The 16,421-nt window shown below is 46.1% G+C and overlaps 6 protein-coding genes across 6 annotated transcripts; 3 read left to right on the top strand and 3 right to left on the bottom strand.

Moving 5' to 3' along the window:
- Positions 1-12: 12 nt before the first annotated feature.
- MCYG_06892 (CDP-diacylglycerol-glycerol-3-phosphate 3-phosphatidyltransferase) lies at positions 13-1,729 on the bottom strand (the record flags this gene model as incomplete). Its single annotated transcript, XM_002844882.1, has 3 exons — positions 13-1,012; positions 1,077-1,429; positions 1,481-1,729. 3 exons carry the CDS (start codon positions 1,727-1,729, stop codon positions 13-15), a joined length of 1,602 nt encoding a protein of 533 aa, XP_002844928.1.
- A 264-nt stretch (positions 1,730-1,993) lies between these two features.
- On the top strand, positions 1,994-2,776 carry MCYG_06891 (NADH:ubiquinone oxidoreductase kD subunit; the record flags this gene model as incomplete). Its single annotated transcript, XM_002844881.1, has 7 exons — positions 1,994-2,044; positions 2,096-2,116; positions 2,204-2,228; positions 2,266-2,343; positions 2,401-2,464; positions 2,523-2,660; positions 2,728-2,776. The coding sequence occupies 7 exons, from the start codon at positions 1,994-1,996 to the stop codon at positions 2,774-2,776; spliced, it is 426 nt and encodes a 141-aa protein (XP_002844927.1).
- A 270-nt stretch (positions 2,777-3,046) lies between these two features.
- Positions 3,047-6,768, bottom strand: MCYG_06890 (conserved hypothetical protein; the record flags this gene model as incomplete). The annotated part of the gene is made up of 5 exons (XM_002844880.1): positions 3,047-5,398; positions 5,469-6,082; positions 6,138-6,473; positions 6,546-6,672; positions 6,727-6,768. 5 exons carry the CDS (start codon positions 6,766-6,768, stop codon positions 3,047-3,049), a joined length of 3,471 nt encoding a protein of 1,156 aa, XP_002844926.1.
- Positions 6,769-7,124: 356 nt separating this feature from the next.
- MCYG_06889 (conserved hypothetical protein) lies at positions 7,125-9,563 on the top strand (the record flags this gene model as incomplete). The annotated part of the gene is made up of 2 exons (XM_002844879.1): positions 7,125-7,460; positions 7,527-9,563. The coding sequence occupies 2 exons, from the start codon at positions 7,125-7,127 to the stop codon at positions 9,561-9,563; spliced, it is 2,373 nt and encodes a 790-aa protein (XP_002844925.1).
- A 234-nt stretch (positions 9,564-9,797) lies between these two features.
- On the bottom strand, positions 9,798-11,417 carry MCYG_06888 (conserved hypothetical protein; the record flags this gene model as incomplete). The annotated part of the gene is made up of 1 exon (XM_002844878.1): positions 9,798-11,417. One exon carries the CDS (start codon positions 11,415-11,417, stop codon positions 9,798-9,800), a length of 1,620 nt encoding a protein of 539 aa, XP_002844924.1.
- A 1,523-nt stretch (positions 11,418-12,940) lies between these two features.
- Positions 12,941-15,882, top strand: MCYG_06887 (DNA repair protein RAD5; the record flags this gene model as incomplete). Its single annotated transcript, XM_002844877.1, has 4 exons — positions 12,941-13,184; positions 13,256-13,443; positions 13,499-14,853; positions 14,910-15,882. The coding sequence occupies 4 exons, from the start codon at positions 12,941-12,943 to the stop codon at positions 15,880-15,882; spliced, it is 2,760 nt and encodes a 919-aa protein (XP_002844923.1).
- Positions 15,883-16,421: the final 539 nt, after the last annotated feature.

The raw sequence follows: 16,421 nt of genomic DNA, 5'->3' as shown, positions 1-16,421 counted from the left end.
AGGCAGACTTTTTCACAAAGCTCCGCCTACGCGCTCTACAATCCACATGGCGAGGCGAACATTCCAACTGACTCGCCGTTCAACCATCCTAAGGTCTTCCCTTGAAACAGGTTTGGAATCTTCTTGCAACCACTCCGTCTCTTGGCCTAGTCTTTCTTTTAAGTTGTTGTCTGTGGTCACTACAACAGCACCAACCTCCAAGTCAAGGCCATAGCTTCGCTTGGTATAATTGCTGCTTCCAACGAATGTGAGACTTGGGTATTTCTCGTCAGGGAGCGTTACCCATAACCCCTTCGCATGATATGTCCAGCCATTAGGCTCATTCACAGTTCCCTTGCGCCACTCCTTCAACTGAATAGAATTTGTTCTTTGAGCTTCAGCAACCCGATCTAGAAATCTGGCAGACAGGTGGGTGTATGCTGCAGGAAGCATTCCTGAGACACCTGGGGACCCATAGAACCCGTTTGCCCATGGAGATGCCGTGAGAACCGTCCCCTGGTTCCTTGGAGAGCCAGGGGACGGTGTAGTACTTGAAATAAGAAGAGATGAGAGAACGGGATGCATATTGAAGTAGCCTGCCGTGAAAAGCCAGCGGGAATTCTTTAGCGTTGGGTTATTAGCCAAGGAGCCCAGGATGCTTGTAACGGCGGGAAATTCTGTAGATTGGTCCGGCTTTAATATCGGTGTAAACTGGGCCACAGGGTATACATATGTTTGGTTATCAGGCATTGATGCAGAAATATCCTGGCCCTTTGGTGGCTGTATTAATATTGAAAGAGCAGTTGATGCAACAGATATAAAATCTTCGGGGTCATCCAAGGGAGATGGCGCAGCATTCGTAGCCGGCCAACTCAAGACATAGCCTTGTTTGCTCTTTGTATCAGGTAGAACTTGAAAACTAAACTTGCAAATAGCATGGTGAATCTGAGAGTAATATTCAGCTAGTTCTGTCGACTGGAAGACATGGTATCGATCAAGGCGGTTTGTAAAATAGTCATTCGAAAGATTGGCTCTAGTGTAAGCAAAATATGTTAGAAATATGAGTTCAGGTAAGGAGGAAATATAGAAAGCTATACCCAGAAAGAATTATTTCATCATCCACCCCGTAAAGCTTCATGTGCTGAAGGCCCCATCCTTCATTTATCCTCTTTGGTACATATTTTTTCTTCATTCCTACCAGGTTAGGGGTATGAAACATCCTTATTTCCACCCGCTCCGGCCCGTGCTCTTCAACTAAGGACGCTAAGAGGGAAGCACAGGAAGAATTCGGTGATTCACGAGTTCCACGCAAGGCATCTGTTAGAATAGACACCTTTAAGTCTGGGTTCTGGCGAAGGCTCTCATTTAGGACCGAAAGAAGCTCGTGTTCCGTTTTTCCAATATACAAAGTTGAGAGATAGACTCGTCGTTTTGCATTGCGTATTTTATCCTACTAGTTATTAGCCAGGCTTTCCCAAGTTCATATACACAAAACCCTTACCTTTAGAGTCTCATAGAACGCAGCTGGGGAGTTCAGGATCTGGATATTGGATGCTTGGACTTTAAACTTGGGCGCAATCCGGTCTAACTCCACGGTGAGGCTGCCAATGGGCGAAGAGACACTGGTATAACTCGCAGCAGGAGCCGAGGTAGAGGAATACCTGCGGATTGGGGAGGTATAGTTGGTGTTGCGTGCTGAGCATCCCCGGCAGCAGTTCTGGAGGGTACGCCCTCCTATACGTTTTATCATGGCCTTTTTATCCCCATGTATCACATCTCAGGAATAATATCGTAATAGTCTTGGGGGTCAATTCTAGCAGGAAAACGTCGTGAATGTTGAACTTGAAGCTTCAGAATAAAACATTTTATTTTTATCTTATCTCCATCAGACTGCATCGGCGCTAAGCCGCTTTTGGCTTCTCGCGCCAGTCCGAACAAACCAAACGAAAAGCCGCGAACTTCGACGTCAACGACAGAGACCAACTTAAGGGAAAAGGCACCGTCCGCCGTCACCATGTCGACCATTACTAGGACATTACGGAACTTGTGGAAAATTGGGATCAAGGTAAGCATTACCCCTAGTATACAATGTCCATGGCTAATCGACGTTCCACAGGATTATGGCCACCAACTTCATGTAAGTTAGCCTCCGAGATGGGGATTGCGAAAGAATATAGGGCAAGGGGGATGTAGATGCTAAATTTACGCCTGATCTATTTTATAGTATATCGGTACGTTTGTTATTCATGGTTATTTGGAAGCCATTGCTGACGAGTTCCAACCCAGGTGATACTAAGGCCGGCACCCTCGTAGCCATCGATCGTTACGGGAACAAATATTTTGAAAACAACGAAGAACTGCCTCGTACGTCGTCTGCTATCTTTTGATATAATCTGCTGGATGGGTGTTAACACAATTTAGTTCGAACTCGATGGGTTGACTACAAGGAGAATGATCTTGATGCCTCGCATATCGACCCTGGATGGTCAGTTTCTATTACCTTGTATATTGATAAGGCAGCCTCTGACTCCAATTTGATATAGGCACGCTTGGATCTCGTACATGGTTGACAAACCACCAACGCAAGATGCAATCATACAAACCGGTGTACGAAAATGGGAGACCCCAGAACATAGGCCCAACATGACCATGACTCGGGCTGCATACAAACCATACTCAACGTTAGCAGCCTTAGCTCCCCTTTCTTCTTAATGTTCTCCAATACTAATACATCTTGAATAAATATAGTGTAAAACCAAAATACTCTGCCTGGGAACCAGTTGCTGCGCCCCGATAATGGGCTAAGAAGCTTGCCTTGCCCTGAAGACCAATATCTGTTTCCACTGAAATGCCAATTAGACCCTGGGGCCCGCTTAAGCGGATATGTATATAAGATGAATTATCGGGCAACCTGACCTTATTTCAAATCATTTTTACGCTCTAAATCTAATTCTAGTTACATGGGAGAGTGTGGAAAATTTTAAATGACAAGAAGGATAAATTGTAAGTTATATACTGGATAGCCAAAATGCAGTCGAATACGCCTCGAACAAATTGAGAAGTAATTTCAAAGCACATAACCACCAGACCCAGCGTTCCACCAATGTCGAACTGGCCGGCCGTTCTCGAGATCAATACACCACCACAGTACCTCCTTTGCCTTTTCGATCTGGCCCCCTTGTTCATACGCTCTAGACAATGCAAACCACGCTTCTGAGTTATCCCATGCAGTGCCAAGCTTTGTTAGGGCAGAGAGTAGTCCATAGGCCCTGTCTCTGGCAGCAAGACGATTAAGCGACTCAGGCGTGTCGTTAGGTAATGTGGCTGTAGAAGTGTCTTTAGCGTCTATTGTGCCCAGGGTATCTGTTGCCAGCCCTTGCTGACGTGAAGGCGAATGGAGAGAGATGTTTGAAATATCAGGTAAAGGTGGTGGAGCAGGTTCTTCTGCCGGTAAGGTCTGGTCGTGAATGTCAAGAAGCAGTGTAGCCAAGCCAACCGTGGCTCGTGGATGGTCCGGATAATGCGTAAGTGCTTCTTCAAAGTGCTTGATGGCATCATACGGCTTGGATTGTGCCTGAGTGATGTACCCGCGCTCCGCATAAATATCACCCCAGATCTCATCTGGAGACTTGGTGCCACCCCATCCCTCATCAGCGAAAGCCCTTGCAGAAGATTCCTGTGTTGCAATGAGTCCTTCTATACGGCTAGCATGCGTAGATGCCTCGTTACAAGCTTCCATTGCGTCTTCAAACAACAGGGCCTTCCGGTAAAGGTCGGAAATAAACAGCCATACCTTGACAAGGAGGCAAAGGGAATGTTTCTGCTCCTGGACTCTTGGAAACCTAGTTAGTGCTTTATTGAGTGAGCTAGATTGACAGTTTGTAGGCATCCTAATGTCCTGTATTGGTGGCTGGTTCGGGTGCCCAGCAGGAGCTGGTTCGTCTGTATGTTTCATATTATGAGGAACGGGTGGTAAGGTTTGCCTAGCAGAGTCATTCTGCTCATTTGGATAGACCAAGTCCTTTTCGAGGGTTTTGGAATTGCTTCCTTCAAGACGGTGAATCTTCTGTAAAAGTTTTCCATCTTTTCGCAGCAGGGAGCCCTGGCGAGACCGGCCGCGAGGCTGCACTGAGGGAGATCCTTGTTCATCAGTTGTAACTTGGATGGCTGGTGTAGCAGCAGTTAATTCTTTATCAGGTATCGTTGACGTGATTCCGGGTGTTGTGCCAGTCTCATTACGTACCGCACCCTCTTGGTCCACTGGCGGTCTCTGAGATTTCTTCCGGCCAAAGATACTCCCCCGTCCAGTTCTAATGGTCCCAGATGCAGTTTTTGGGGGAGTTAGATGATTTGAGTTGTCTTTAACTTCAATATCTGCTAGTCCAACACCAGCAAAAAGTTGGCCAAATAGCCCTATCAGTTCATCGCTATAATTCAGGGCGGCCTCTGGGCCGCGGACAACATCCACGAGTGTAAGCTGCGTCATACGTAGCTCGACCATGCTCTCCCTTTCACGTGTTTCTATATCTGGAAACCTGGAGTGTTGTCCTTCGCCAGCAAGAGCTATCGGTTGTGTGGCCTCGTCTTTTCCATTTGAGTTACGAAGATGCCGAAGAGTACTTTGCTTATGGAGCAGTTTTTCTGTTGAGACCATCTCGAATACAACATCACAGGCATTGGCTGCGGTTTTAAAGTCCTCCTTCGAGCTAAGTAGAAGGGCAAGCAAATGCCATAACGGAACGATATCTCTCCCCCCATGGTTAATTACTGAACGAGTGTCCACTTGGTCTGCGCCGTCTTCAGTGTTTGACGAGCTTAGCGCCGCACGAACAAGGTCAATGGCGCCATCCAGATCCCTTGTTTCTGCACGTAGCATAGCAAGAGCAAATACCGTGGCCGGGTTAGGTTCATGTTCTGTCACTAAAGCCTTCTCCAGGGCACAGATGGCATTCGCTTGAAGTTCTGCCCTGGATTCGCTAATAGGAGTCCATCTAGCCCATGTAGCTAGTCCAATGCCCATAGCTCGATAGGCAAAGGAGGTCCCTTGAACAGATATCCTAGTTTCACCATAACGGGCGTTGGTATGAGCTGGGCCATGGCCATTTGATTGTATTTGTTCACTCAGTGCCTCATCTAATAAGTCAGTGAGTTCCTTAATTTTCTCTGCCTCTTTTCGGGATCCAAAGCAACAAAGCATAATCAATCCCTCTGACAGCGTATATATGAAAAGTTCAGGGTTTTCAACCTCCCTCATATGACTAGAATGTTCAGACCTTTCCTTTGCATCTTTTACTAAATGGATATATGTATCCAAAGCATGGAGGGCCAGGTCAAACTCTGCCAAAGCGGCATGTACGTGAAATAATTCCCTAAGAATTAATGTAGAATGGAATGTTTTGGTTGCAGCGCGATATAGTATCTGTCGTCAATGTTAGCGTCAATGTGGTATAGCTAGATAAGATGTCATAACCTCCAGGGAGAATTCTTACGTCCAAAACATTTCGGGAGATTGCACCTTGCCCTCCTTCTCCAAAATCATCATCACGCCATTCCTCGCCACAGAATACTTTCCAATTGCGAATGACTTGCTTCACCCATAACTCGACTTCTTGGTTAGCAACATTGGCCTTTGGAAATTTAGAGTGCCTTAGGAGAACGTTTTCGCAAGTTGCCTCTATTCTTCGAAACTCCGCTGAGAGCTGTACTCGTTTTGGTGCGTCTGACATGGGTGGGTATTGGAGTTCGTTTTGTAAGATTATTGAGAGAAGGTCATAGTACGCCCGCCATAGCGAAGTCTTGGAACTTGAATTTGTTGGAGTAATATCTGCGGCTATTGCAGGGTCATTGCCTTTTATATCTGGATGGGAGGCCCAAAGTCGAAGAGATCGTAACCCAAATTCGAGGTTGGCCTCATCATAATTTGGTGATTTTGATATGAACAATTCGTAGGCTAACATCGAGGCCCTTGCCAGGTACTGTTCTGACCAGAACAAAAGCTGAGGGTTAGAGGCGTGGGCGGATGCAGGAGTGGCAGCCCACGAAAATGTTGATTTGAATGTCTGCAGTGCATTTTCTTTCCCTGATGACAGTTCCTCCGCGGCACCTATACACCTATTAGTAGCCACTGAGAGAGTCCGGAACATATAGCGTTTAATCACCTTTCAGATAGCCTCCTTGCACAATACACACTTCTGTCCATGGCGACAACGGTTGCTCACTGCTAGTTAAAGCCTGTACAGTGGACTCAAAATTCCTAGGTAGGCTTGCCGTCGCTTCATCCGGGTCAGACAATTCCCAGAACAACCATGCTAAACAAACTTGCGCCTGGAAGGTATCTTGGGGTGTATTCTGCTCGTCGTCTTGTACAGACTGAAGTCCTGGTATGCATTCTCGGAGGTTATTGGCACTCTGCTCGTTCGCGGCACTGCCTATCGAGGTTCGTTTTCTGCAGTACTCTACTATCTGAGCTTCTGCCTGTGCAGTTTGAATTAAACCTATGAAAGAATAGAGGTATATATTAGCAAGGTGGAGGATGAGAAGCGCTCACATCCTAGGAACGAACATACATCTCCGTCCAGGGGCATGCTTAACGATCTTTCGGACCAAACCAGGTACTTCATGCCAGTTTTGATTGCATCTCGCCGTGTCTAGCAAATTTATATAGCGCTGAGCCTTCTCCGTAATCTGGATTTGCTGTAGACGTACATTATTAGCATCCGGAGAAGTGCAAATCGGGTGGCTCAATACACACTTACGGTCATAGTTTCTTGGGGTAAAAGGAGAGCTCATGGACCAACAGCATGGCCTGGTTAAAAAAAGACTGTATATTCACCGAGAACACTTAAAGACCGTCACATCAAGGGCTCGGTGACCCCGGAATGGCTTTGGCTGAGTGCGCTGTTGTTGTTTGTAGGATCGAACGTCACTCCATAGTTCGTTGTCCCTTCAAAATCCTTAGCGTGACGAACTTAAGGAAAAAAAAATATCAACTTTGCTGCTCCAAACTTCGCGCATCACCCAAGCAGAGCTTTGCTTATTCTGTTGCTGACCATTGATATCCGAAATTTCTACTGGAAGGATTCGCTTGCTTCTGTTTATGTGGTTGCTATCTATATAGACTGTCTACAAGGTCCATTGGCGGCGAGATGGCAGCGGCCATAGCTTTACGTGCCGCAGTGCACAACCTATGCTCGACCCCCGCGAAGGAGTTGCCATTGACGGCGGAATATATTGCTACTACTATTAGTGAATGCAGTGTGATTCTATCTGCGCCTACAAACCGGAGTCAACCCCCCGGGGAGCCGGACAGAGCACTGCTCATCCAGAAATTGAAGGCCCGCATCACAAGCTTGCTGCAGGATAGGACGGTTGAAGGACGTTGGACCGGCGTGGTTCTTGTGAAATCGATGGTGGAGTCTGGTAAATGGGAGATTCTGCGTGGATGCGAGACCTGGGCTCGCTCTATTCTTGCTATATTAGGGGTAGGTTCATCGAACTTATGGTTATAGCAGAATGAAACACTTCAGTACTAACAGCTAAGTCGATAGAAACCTGACCCATTATCGCTGAAAAGGCTTAGTATCTTATGTCTCACACGGATATTTCAACTTACGCACCCTTATCCAACGTTGACTCGGGAGATAACAACGCCTACTCTACCGCAATTCATAACGGCTTGCCTAAATATTATATCCACCAAGGTTGCAGCAGATGCGCGAAGGAACTTGAAATATGGAAACCCTTTAATTGACGCAGTATTCTGCTCTTTGTTAACACTCCTTCCGAACCACCCAACAATTTTCCGGCCTTTCTCAGCGCAGATTCATAGCCTTGTTCTACCGCTAATTGCTTCCTCGTGTTCTCGAAACGTTGTACCCGAATCAACTGGATGGGCCGCCCAGCAACTCTTCATATCACTGCATCAGTGTGCACCCAAGAATACAGCAAATGAGGAATGGATCAAGGCTATTCGAACCACAATCCTAGCTACCCATCGAACGGCGGACCACCTGTTTAGGGCAATTGTAGAACATTGGGAATCTGTTGATTCTACACTACGTCAGGGAACAGGCCATAAGCCTTCCGATACACTCGTTGGTGACGACGGACCTGACCCTCTCGGCCTCCCTAGGTGGGCTGGCATACAGCAAGGAAGTGGGCAATTAATAGGCCTATTAGAGCTTTTGTCCAGTTTCCTCAAGTCAAGATCGCATGCAACCGTCTCTATACCCATTGGCTCAATTCTTGATTTAATATCTCGGCTAGCATCCATTATTGTGCCAGCTTCAACCTCTGGGGACGATGCTACTTCTACTAACCCTGAGATAGGCAGAGACGAAAAAGAGGCATTATGGAGTGTAATACCTTCCATACATGCTGCCACTCTGGATTTACAACAAACTATTCTTGAACTCTTTGGCTCGGAGAGCTCAGCAATTGCCCGAAATTGCTTAGAGCAGACTATGTGGGTGTTTTCATCTTCGAGTTTTAACCGATCTGTTCGAAAAGCAGCATACGGGTGTGTTTCTGCGTCTCTCGCTATTCTGGGACCAACTTTGACCAAACCTGGAGTTTCATCATTAGCCCCAGTTATTTCCACTTCATGTAACGACCTAAGGCCACTGAAAGATTCTGCCGTCACAGAAAAAATCGTCTCGGGGGGCAACGGAAAATCAGGTGCTGCCGTAACTTCCAATGCAGATGCATTCTTAGAGAGCAAGTCGAAAACAAACCCGGGGGCTCATGCTAACGTTGAGCCTGACACCCTGACAAAGGAATCTACCAAGTTGTTACTTGACGTTCTCACATACATTCCCACAGAGCTTATTCCGTTATCACTTCGTGCGAAGATTGATCGCACGTCGATAGTCACAGCCAACAGTGATCTAATGATGGCCAGTGTTCTTAATCCGATATCTTCCTCGGAATCTCAACGTGGCCATCCCAGTGTCCTTCCTTTCCTTGCAAGAAACCAGCCTAGTAATTCAAAAATTGAAGGCTTACTTCGACCCCGTATGCCAGTGATAATCACAGGGGCAGGCAGAAGGGGAAATCTTGAACTTGAGCATGATGAAATGGAAGATGAGGCAGAGGCATACAATAGTGAGATGAAGAGCATGCCAAAAGTTGACCCGCGTGAGTCTCTAGCAGAAAAGCTTGGGGCCCGCCATGCGTCTGTTCCTGCTGAAACAGCTACACCGCCAAAGGACATGGCAATCGGGAACAAACGAAGGCACCCGGAAGATATTGATAATACCCTTCGTATTACTTCCTCTCAACCAGACAAACGACCTCGGGTGCAGGATGACCTGCCGATAGCCTCAGATGCCTTGCCAAGCCAGCAGGCTGCAGAAGTTGACGTTCCATCAAGGCCACTGGCTAGTTTAAGTGATCAAGATATCTTGAAAGTGAACGAATTCCCGGAACCAGAGACAAAACATCCTATTCCGAACAAAATCTCAGAGCCTAACCTACCACCAAGGGCAGTCCAGAACCATGAAGAAACTCATATGGCAGATACAGAGAGTGATGATGAGATCCCTCAGTTAAATATAGAGTCTGATACTGACGAAGATGATGAATAGTATGCTGTGGACGATACAAAAGTAACATTTTTGTTGGCGTTTTTTAGACTAGATCATGGGACATCATGATCAGGAGGTAGAGAACTATGGTAAATTAACAATTCAACTATCTAGATTCCCATTTTTAATATTTGCTCCAGCGTTCTACTGGACAACTCACCAGCTCTATGTGTTGAATCCACAGGGTGAAACTCAACTTTATATCTATGCTTTGTACTAATAACAAAAAGAGGTCTACAAAATTATACCTCGCTCCCACCATCTTTCTCCCCCCCACCATCGTATGGGCTCAGCTTCCCAGCGCATCGCACCACCGGTTCCTGTAGCGAACCCCATAGCACGAATTAGGCTATAGGGCACCGGCTCTTCTACCCAAACTCTCCCAATCACGAAGTCATCACAAAGCAGAGGGCTAGAACAAGCCATCCAGACAAAAACAAACGTGCCCTTTGATAACTGTTTTAGCCACAACGGAACCTCGAAAGGCATCAATCGTTTGGATAGCTTCTCGATAAGCACCTGTAAAAAGATACCAACGATCTGGAGTGCGAAGAATAGAAACTGCCTCGACGGGTTTGTCGGGGCCATCTGAGTATAGCTGCCTGCAAAATGCACAATTCCACTCAAGGTAAAAGAGATGAAAACCTGAAGGCCCCAGAATATCAATGGTGGCCATTGTATCCCTCCATTGAGCTTGAGAAAAACCACAGACTTGACCCAATTACCCGGGGCCAAAAACCCAGCCCGAAAGTGCTTATGCCAACATGTACCCCATAGTCCTATCAATCCTCTGTCCAAAATAGAAGACAGGAGGTCCCCGAAGTATGGCGGGTAAAGAAACGAAGCTTCGAATGGTATTCTCGTCTTGAATCGAAGCGGTGTTCGGGAGATGGCAAGAAAGACAGTTGCAGAGAGTGATGTAGGGAACACTACTGCAAAATAGACGGCCATACCGTTGACGGTGGAACGGTAAAGACGGGCTACCATAGGTGCAAGGAATCCACAGAAGTCCAGAAAAGGGGGTGGCGGGCTGTCGATGTAGCCCACAAAGTACGGATCCCTTATTACTATAACTTTCAATAAGTCGAGACAGAAGTAATAGACCAGCGTTCTACAGAGGGTAGCCATTAGGTTGGCCCTGTTATCTTCTTCCCAAAGCTCATCTTCACTAAGTTCTGTGTCTTTGTCACGAGCAAGCTGGGACTGCACTTGTTTAGGGAGAGGCGGGAAGTCTTTTGGCCTCCAGTTCCAGTGAGGTCCCCTGTGACTGAGGAAAACATCGATGATCCAGCTGAACCGATGACCCAGAGACTTTGGATAGCCTTGCCATCTAAACCGCTGCACCAGCTTGCCACTAGTCGTCGTGCCATTCGCCTGCCCATGGGTATAGTTGGACTGGTTTTGAGTAATCCTTAATCCGGCCGAATCAGAGCCTAGTTTCTCATTCAGTTCATTAGGCAAATCCGACTTCACAGCTTTAAGTGGCACAAAGGACCGTTCAATCCTCTTAAAACTCCCCTGCACATCGTTGAACAGGAGCAAGGCAGCACTCCATATGCTGAGCCAGGAGAATATCAGCCCGACGCCGTAACCACCCAAGACCATTAAAGACCGGCAGTGTATAATGACATATACGTTCAAGTATAGGGAATAGAAGTAAAGTAGATGTCTTGTATATTTGAAAGGGCCATTGCAAGGCCACTTGATAAACAGAGCGAGGAGAACGATGGGGACTGATGCGAAGTCCCGGGGAAACACCAAATGTTGGAATTCTCCAGATTCGATGCTGTTCGCAAGGAGCTCTCTTCGGTAGCGCAGGAATTCCTTCACAGCAGCGTTATAGGAGGTGTCCATACTTGAAGCAGCTCACCAGGCTGAGTCTCCAAGCTGGGGAGTCGGCGAAACTAGCGACAAGACGGGTTCGACTCTTTTCCTGTAAAAACATCCCTTTGTCTAACCGTCATAAATAGGGGTTATGGCTGGAATTTCTTTTGTATCAGAGTCGAACCATCATTGGCTGTCACTTGCGGATTTGCTAGAGTGACGGCTGGCTCGGCTCCTGACCATCAAGTGGCTTGACCCAGCATACTCTTGGCTAGTAATGTTTATTGTATATATTGACGGCTCTAATTGTTGATAGCTTAAGCAAATGGTGAATGGGTGGACAAGAGCCTTAGTCAAGTGGGATAACCGCGTTGACCGGTGTTTAACTATTGCAGCGGTTTTGGATTTTTTTCTAACGTCCATAGGTTGATCACATTCGCCAAATTGGGCAGCAAACTATTATATCCATCCATACAGATATCCCAATACCAAATGTGTTTTGCGATCTACCTCTTGGCCAATGGAAAATATGTACTCTGATATATACGTCATGTGCACGTTCAAATCTTCTGCTGATAGTCGCGGAGTCTTATAAGGCACTCATTTGCGGTAATCGCTAGCCTGTTGCATACCAGCCTGTGGGATAACGTCACTGAACTTGGTTGGAGCTGTTCCCTTGATAATTAAGTAAAACGCACTCCGAAAAGAACCCCCTTTTATGTCAACTGGCCACAATGCATTTCCGAAGTTTTCACCCATGTACGTAAAAGCTGTAGATGGCTTGACCCCACACACATCGGCTAAAGCAGTTGCCATCCCGAACTGCTGTGAATTAAAGAATAGTATCATAAATGGGACTTCTGACAGGAGGTATGTTATGCCAACCATTCGTTCAGATGGCAATGCTTTGAGATGTGAATGGATTGATGCCCAAGGTGGCGATTGAGTAACCACACGCAGGTATCCAGGAAGCCAGGGTCTACATCATTACCGTCATCGCGCTTATTCCACCAGCTGGGCTGTATTAATATTGTTCGGTATAATATTTCAAAGTCCAAGGTTTTTGGGCCAAAGAATGGCAAAAGTGAGTCGCTTGAGGAATTGAAATTCAAACACCAAAAAAAAAGATGAAACTTAAAGTTTGACGTTTATTTAACCGCGCGTCAATATATTTCACGTGATATTGTTTGGCTTATATAATCATTAACATTGATTTAGTTTAGTCATCATCTTATACGCATCACATTTTCCGTTTCTTATGACGGTTTGTTACTTCGAAAAAGTTGATGTTTATGCGTTTGCGGGCAACGGAGATGCATTAAAACGTGAAACTACCTTTATAATACCACTGCTGCATTGATATCTTCCCATTGAATGCTTAGTGACGCGATATTGACACAAGATATTTGGGTTGAAGGGAAAAACTCACGCCAAAGTGACTTGTTACATTGTGAAGAACGTTGTCTCAATTATTTAAGAAAAGTCACTTTTCTTCCGATTGGAAAGGTCAATTGACCTGAAGAACATTATATACAGTCAAGTCATTGTGCAAAATGTCGTCTAAGCGGCGGATTGGTCTAGTTGATCTTACTGGAGATAGCCCACTATCTCCAAGTCGCAAGAGCTCCAAAGCGCCTACCGATGGCCAGCAGCTGAGGGCGAGCCAAAACTCCATAGACATTGCTCAAGGCGAGCCGAGCACCCAGATGGAGCGGGATGAAGAACTAAACGCAATGCAGACAGCCCAGGATTCCCAGGATCTCGATGACGTAGCATATCTAACGTCTGAACTTTACGGTGAATTGTTCTAATCATGTCACAGTTATCACAAGCTTGAAACCGGCATGCTGACTAGGACAATCCATTAGGCCACCTTCAAACAAAGATAGTTGGCGTGAGATTCTACAATGGCCATGCTACGTATGGCGAATGTGTCCTTATCAAAAGGGAAGCCACCAACAAGTACGACAGTAATGCTGTCAGAGTTGATAATGTCATGGGCCACCAAATAGGTCATCTACCTCGCGTGCTAGTGAGCAGACTTGCTCCTTACATGGTAATTAGATGTACTGTACCCCGTAACTATGAATGCAATACTAAATTTCCCTTAGGACTCGAATGAGTTGCTAGTGGAAGGCACACTATCTGGTGAAATTGGAGCATATGATTGCCCTATTACACTACGGTTGTTTGGGACAAGTGAACCGGAAGCAAGGGCGCAGCTAATAGAGAAGATGCAGCGTGACAAATTGCCAATTGGTGCCGCTAAAGCCGAAATTAGAAAACTAAAACAAGAACAGGCAAAGAAGGCCAAAGAAGATGCTGCAAGGATTCGCGCAAATGCAAAGGTACTTGCTCGAGAAAAGAAAGGGGACATCATGTTTGCGAATCTTTCCCAGGGCACAGAACCGACTCAACAAACTGAAAGTTTGGATGAGCTTCTTTCTCAATCCATTACATTTAACCCCCGAGAAACAGAAAAGATTGTTGAAAAGTTTGGCATGGATGAAACGGAACTGTCGCAGATGCCAATGGCAGATTGCCCTGCTCAGCTCTCTACGAAGTTGCTCCCTTATCAGCGACAGGGGCTCGCCTGGATGCTTGACCGCGAATCCCCTAGTCTTCCAAAAGAGGGTTCGGATGAAATAGTGCAGTTATGGAAGCGAGTCGGCAAGAGATATATGAATATTGCGACAAACTACTCCTCTTCAAGTGCACCACCGCTTGCAAGTGGCGGTATCCTGGCAGATGACATGGGCCTTGGTAAAACGATACAAATTATCTCACTCATCTTAGCTAATTCTACACCTAAAACCCCCAAGTCCTCCAAGACCACTTTGATAATTTCCCCTCTTGGTGTTATGAGCAACTGGAGGGATCAGATTGCCGCCCACATCTTTGACGAGCATGCTTTGAGCGTTCTGACATACCACGGCCCTGGTAAAAAGGAAGCAGCTAACCTAGCTAAATATGATGTAGTCATTACAACATATGGCGCCCTTGCCTCGGAATACGGACAGCTACTAGGGGCAACTGGAAAGCTGGCAAAAGCCAAGAAAGGCTTATTCTCAGTACACTGGCGCAGGGTGGTTTTAGATGAAGGCCATACAATCCGCACACCAAAAACGAAGGCAGCGCGTGCGGCTTGTTTGCTCGAGGCAGACTCACGCTGGTCACTTACTGGTACCCCCATTGTCAACAACCTAAAAGACCTGTACTCTCAAGGAAAGTTTATCAGGCTATCTGGAGGATTGGAGGATCTCCCAGTTTTTCACAGTGCACTAATCCGGCCTCTGAATGCCGGTGACGAGAATGCAAGTCTCCTACTTCAAGCCTTGATGGCTACCATCTGCTTGCGACGTAGGAAAGATATGAGTTTCGTAAACCTACGCCTTCCGCCAATGGAATCTCATATTCTCCATGTTAAATTTCTTCCTCATGAGAAGGAGAAATACGATATGTTTGAGTAGGTATCTACTAAATCTTCAACTTTTTCACCGTTGGCTAATATCAATTTTCTAGGGCCGAGGCTAAAGGAGTCTTCATGGATTTCCGTTCAAATAAGAAGGGAAAATCCACATATTCTCATGTCCTTGAGGTTCTTCTACGACTTCGTCAAGTCTGTAACCATTGGAAGCTTTGTCACGATCGCGTGAAGGGACTTATGGACCTCCTCGAGAAAGACAAGGTGGTTCAGCTAACTCCTGAAAATATGAAGGCGCTTCAAACTGTCTTGCAGTTAAGGATTGAGAGCCAGGAAGAGTGTTCCATATGTCTCGAAAGTCTTAATAATCCGGTCATCACGCCCTGTGCGCATTCATTTGACTACTCTTGTATTGAGCAGGTAATTGAACTGCAGCACAAATGCCCTCTCTGCCGTGCTGAGATTAAGGATTGCTCGGCTCTGGTATCACCTGCTGCAGAGCTGGGTGAGGACTCGAACGAGGTTGAAGTTGACTCAGAGTCTACAAGCAGTAAAATCCAAGCTCTTATCAAAATCCTGATGGCGAAGGGCCAAGTTCTAGGAACGAAAACCGTGGTTTTCAGTCAATGGACCTCTTTCCTCGACTTGATAGAACCTCAGCTCTCCTTGAATAATATCAACTTCGCTCGAATTGATGGAAAGATGAATTCTGCCAAGCGTGATGCTGCTATGCGCAAACTAACCCACGACCCAGAATGTACTGTTATGCTTGCCAGTTTGAACGTGTGCAGCGTGGGTCTTAACTTGGTAGCTGCCAACCAGGTTATTTTGGCTGACAGCTGGTGGGCACCGGCTATTGAAGACCAAGCCGTTGATCGTGTATATCGCCTCGGCCAAACACGTCCTACAACCATTTGGAGACTTGTGATGGAAGATAGTATTGAGGACCGGGTTCTTGATATCCAAAAGGAGAAGCGAGAGCTTATGACCACTGCTTTCCAAGAGAAGGCTGGCCCCAAAGACCAGGCGCAGAGATCTAGGCTGGCTGATCTAGAAAAACTATTTCGGTGAGATGGAGCAAGAATATAATTGCAATATTTATATCATTTTCTTTTCCCTCAACTAGATTCAATGTCTACATAGATTTTCCGTTATAACTCATCATTTCCCCTCACCTAGGAATTTAAGAATCCAGATAAACAGGACCAAGTGATTTATATTTATTATACATACGGCCACTGCCCAAAACCGCCGCAAATGCACATAAAACAACAAAGGAAAACATCAACTAAAACAGACGGGTATTATTATGCAGTATATCCCTTGGTAGACACCTAACCCTTTCCCATGAACACCCGAGCCGGCGACCAATCCTTTTTTTAATAAAACCAAGGTCAAATACTAGAAACAACGGCCATATGCAAAATAAGGGCGACAGATAAGGCCACGAAGGAAAAGAAAGAAGAATAAATACAAGTCAAGAGCAGTGCATGCCACAACGGCAATGTGAACGTTTCTGGAGCACGAAGAGGTCGAGCGATTCGGAGAGTGATAACGCATGGAATGGGGATATAAAGGAATGATGGAACTATTGCTGGATAAGACGAGAT

This window comes from Microsporum canis, genomic scaffold, assembly GCF_000151145.1.
Source record: "Microsporum canis CBS 113480 supercont1.6 genomic scaffold, whole genome shotgun sequence".
Taxonomy (NCBI): Eukaryota; Fungi; Ascomycota; class Eurotiomycetes; order Onygenales; family Arthrodermataceae; genus Microsporum; species Microsporum canis.
This window is presented reverse-complemented; position numbering and strand designations above follow the sequence as displayed.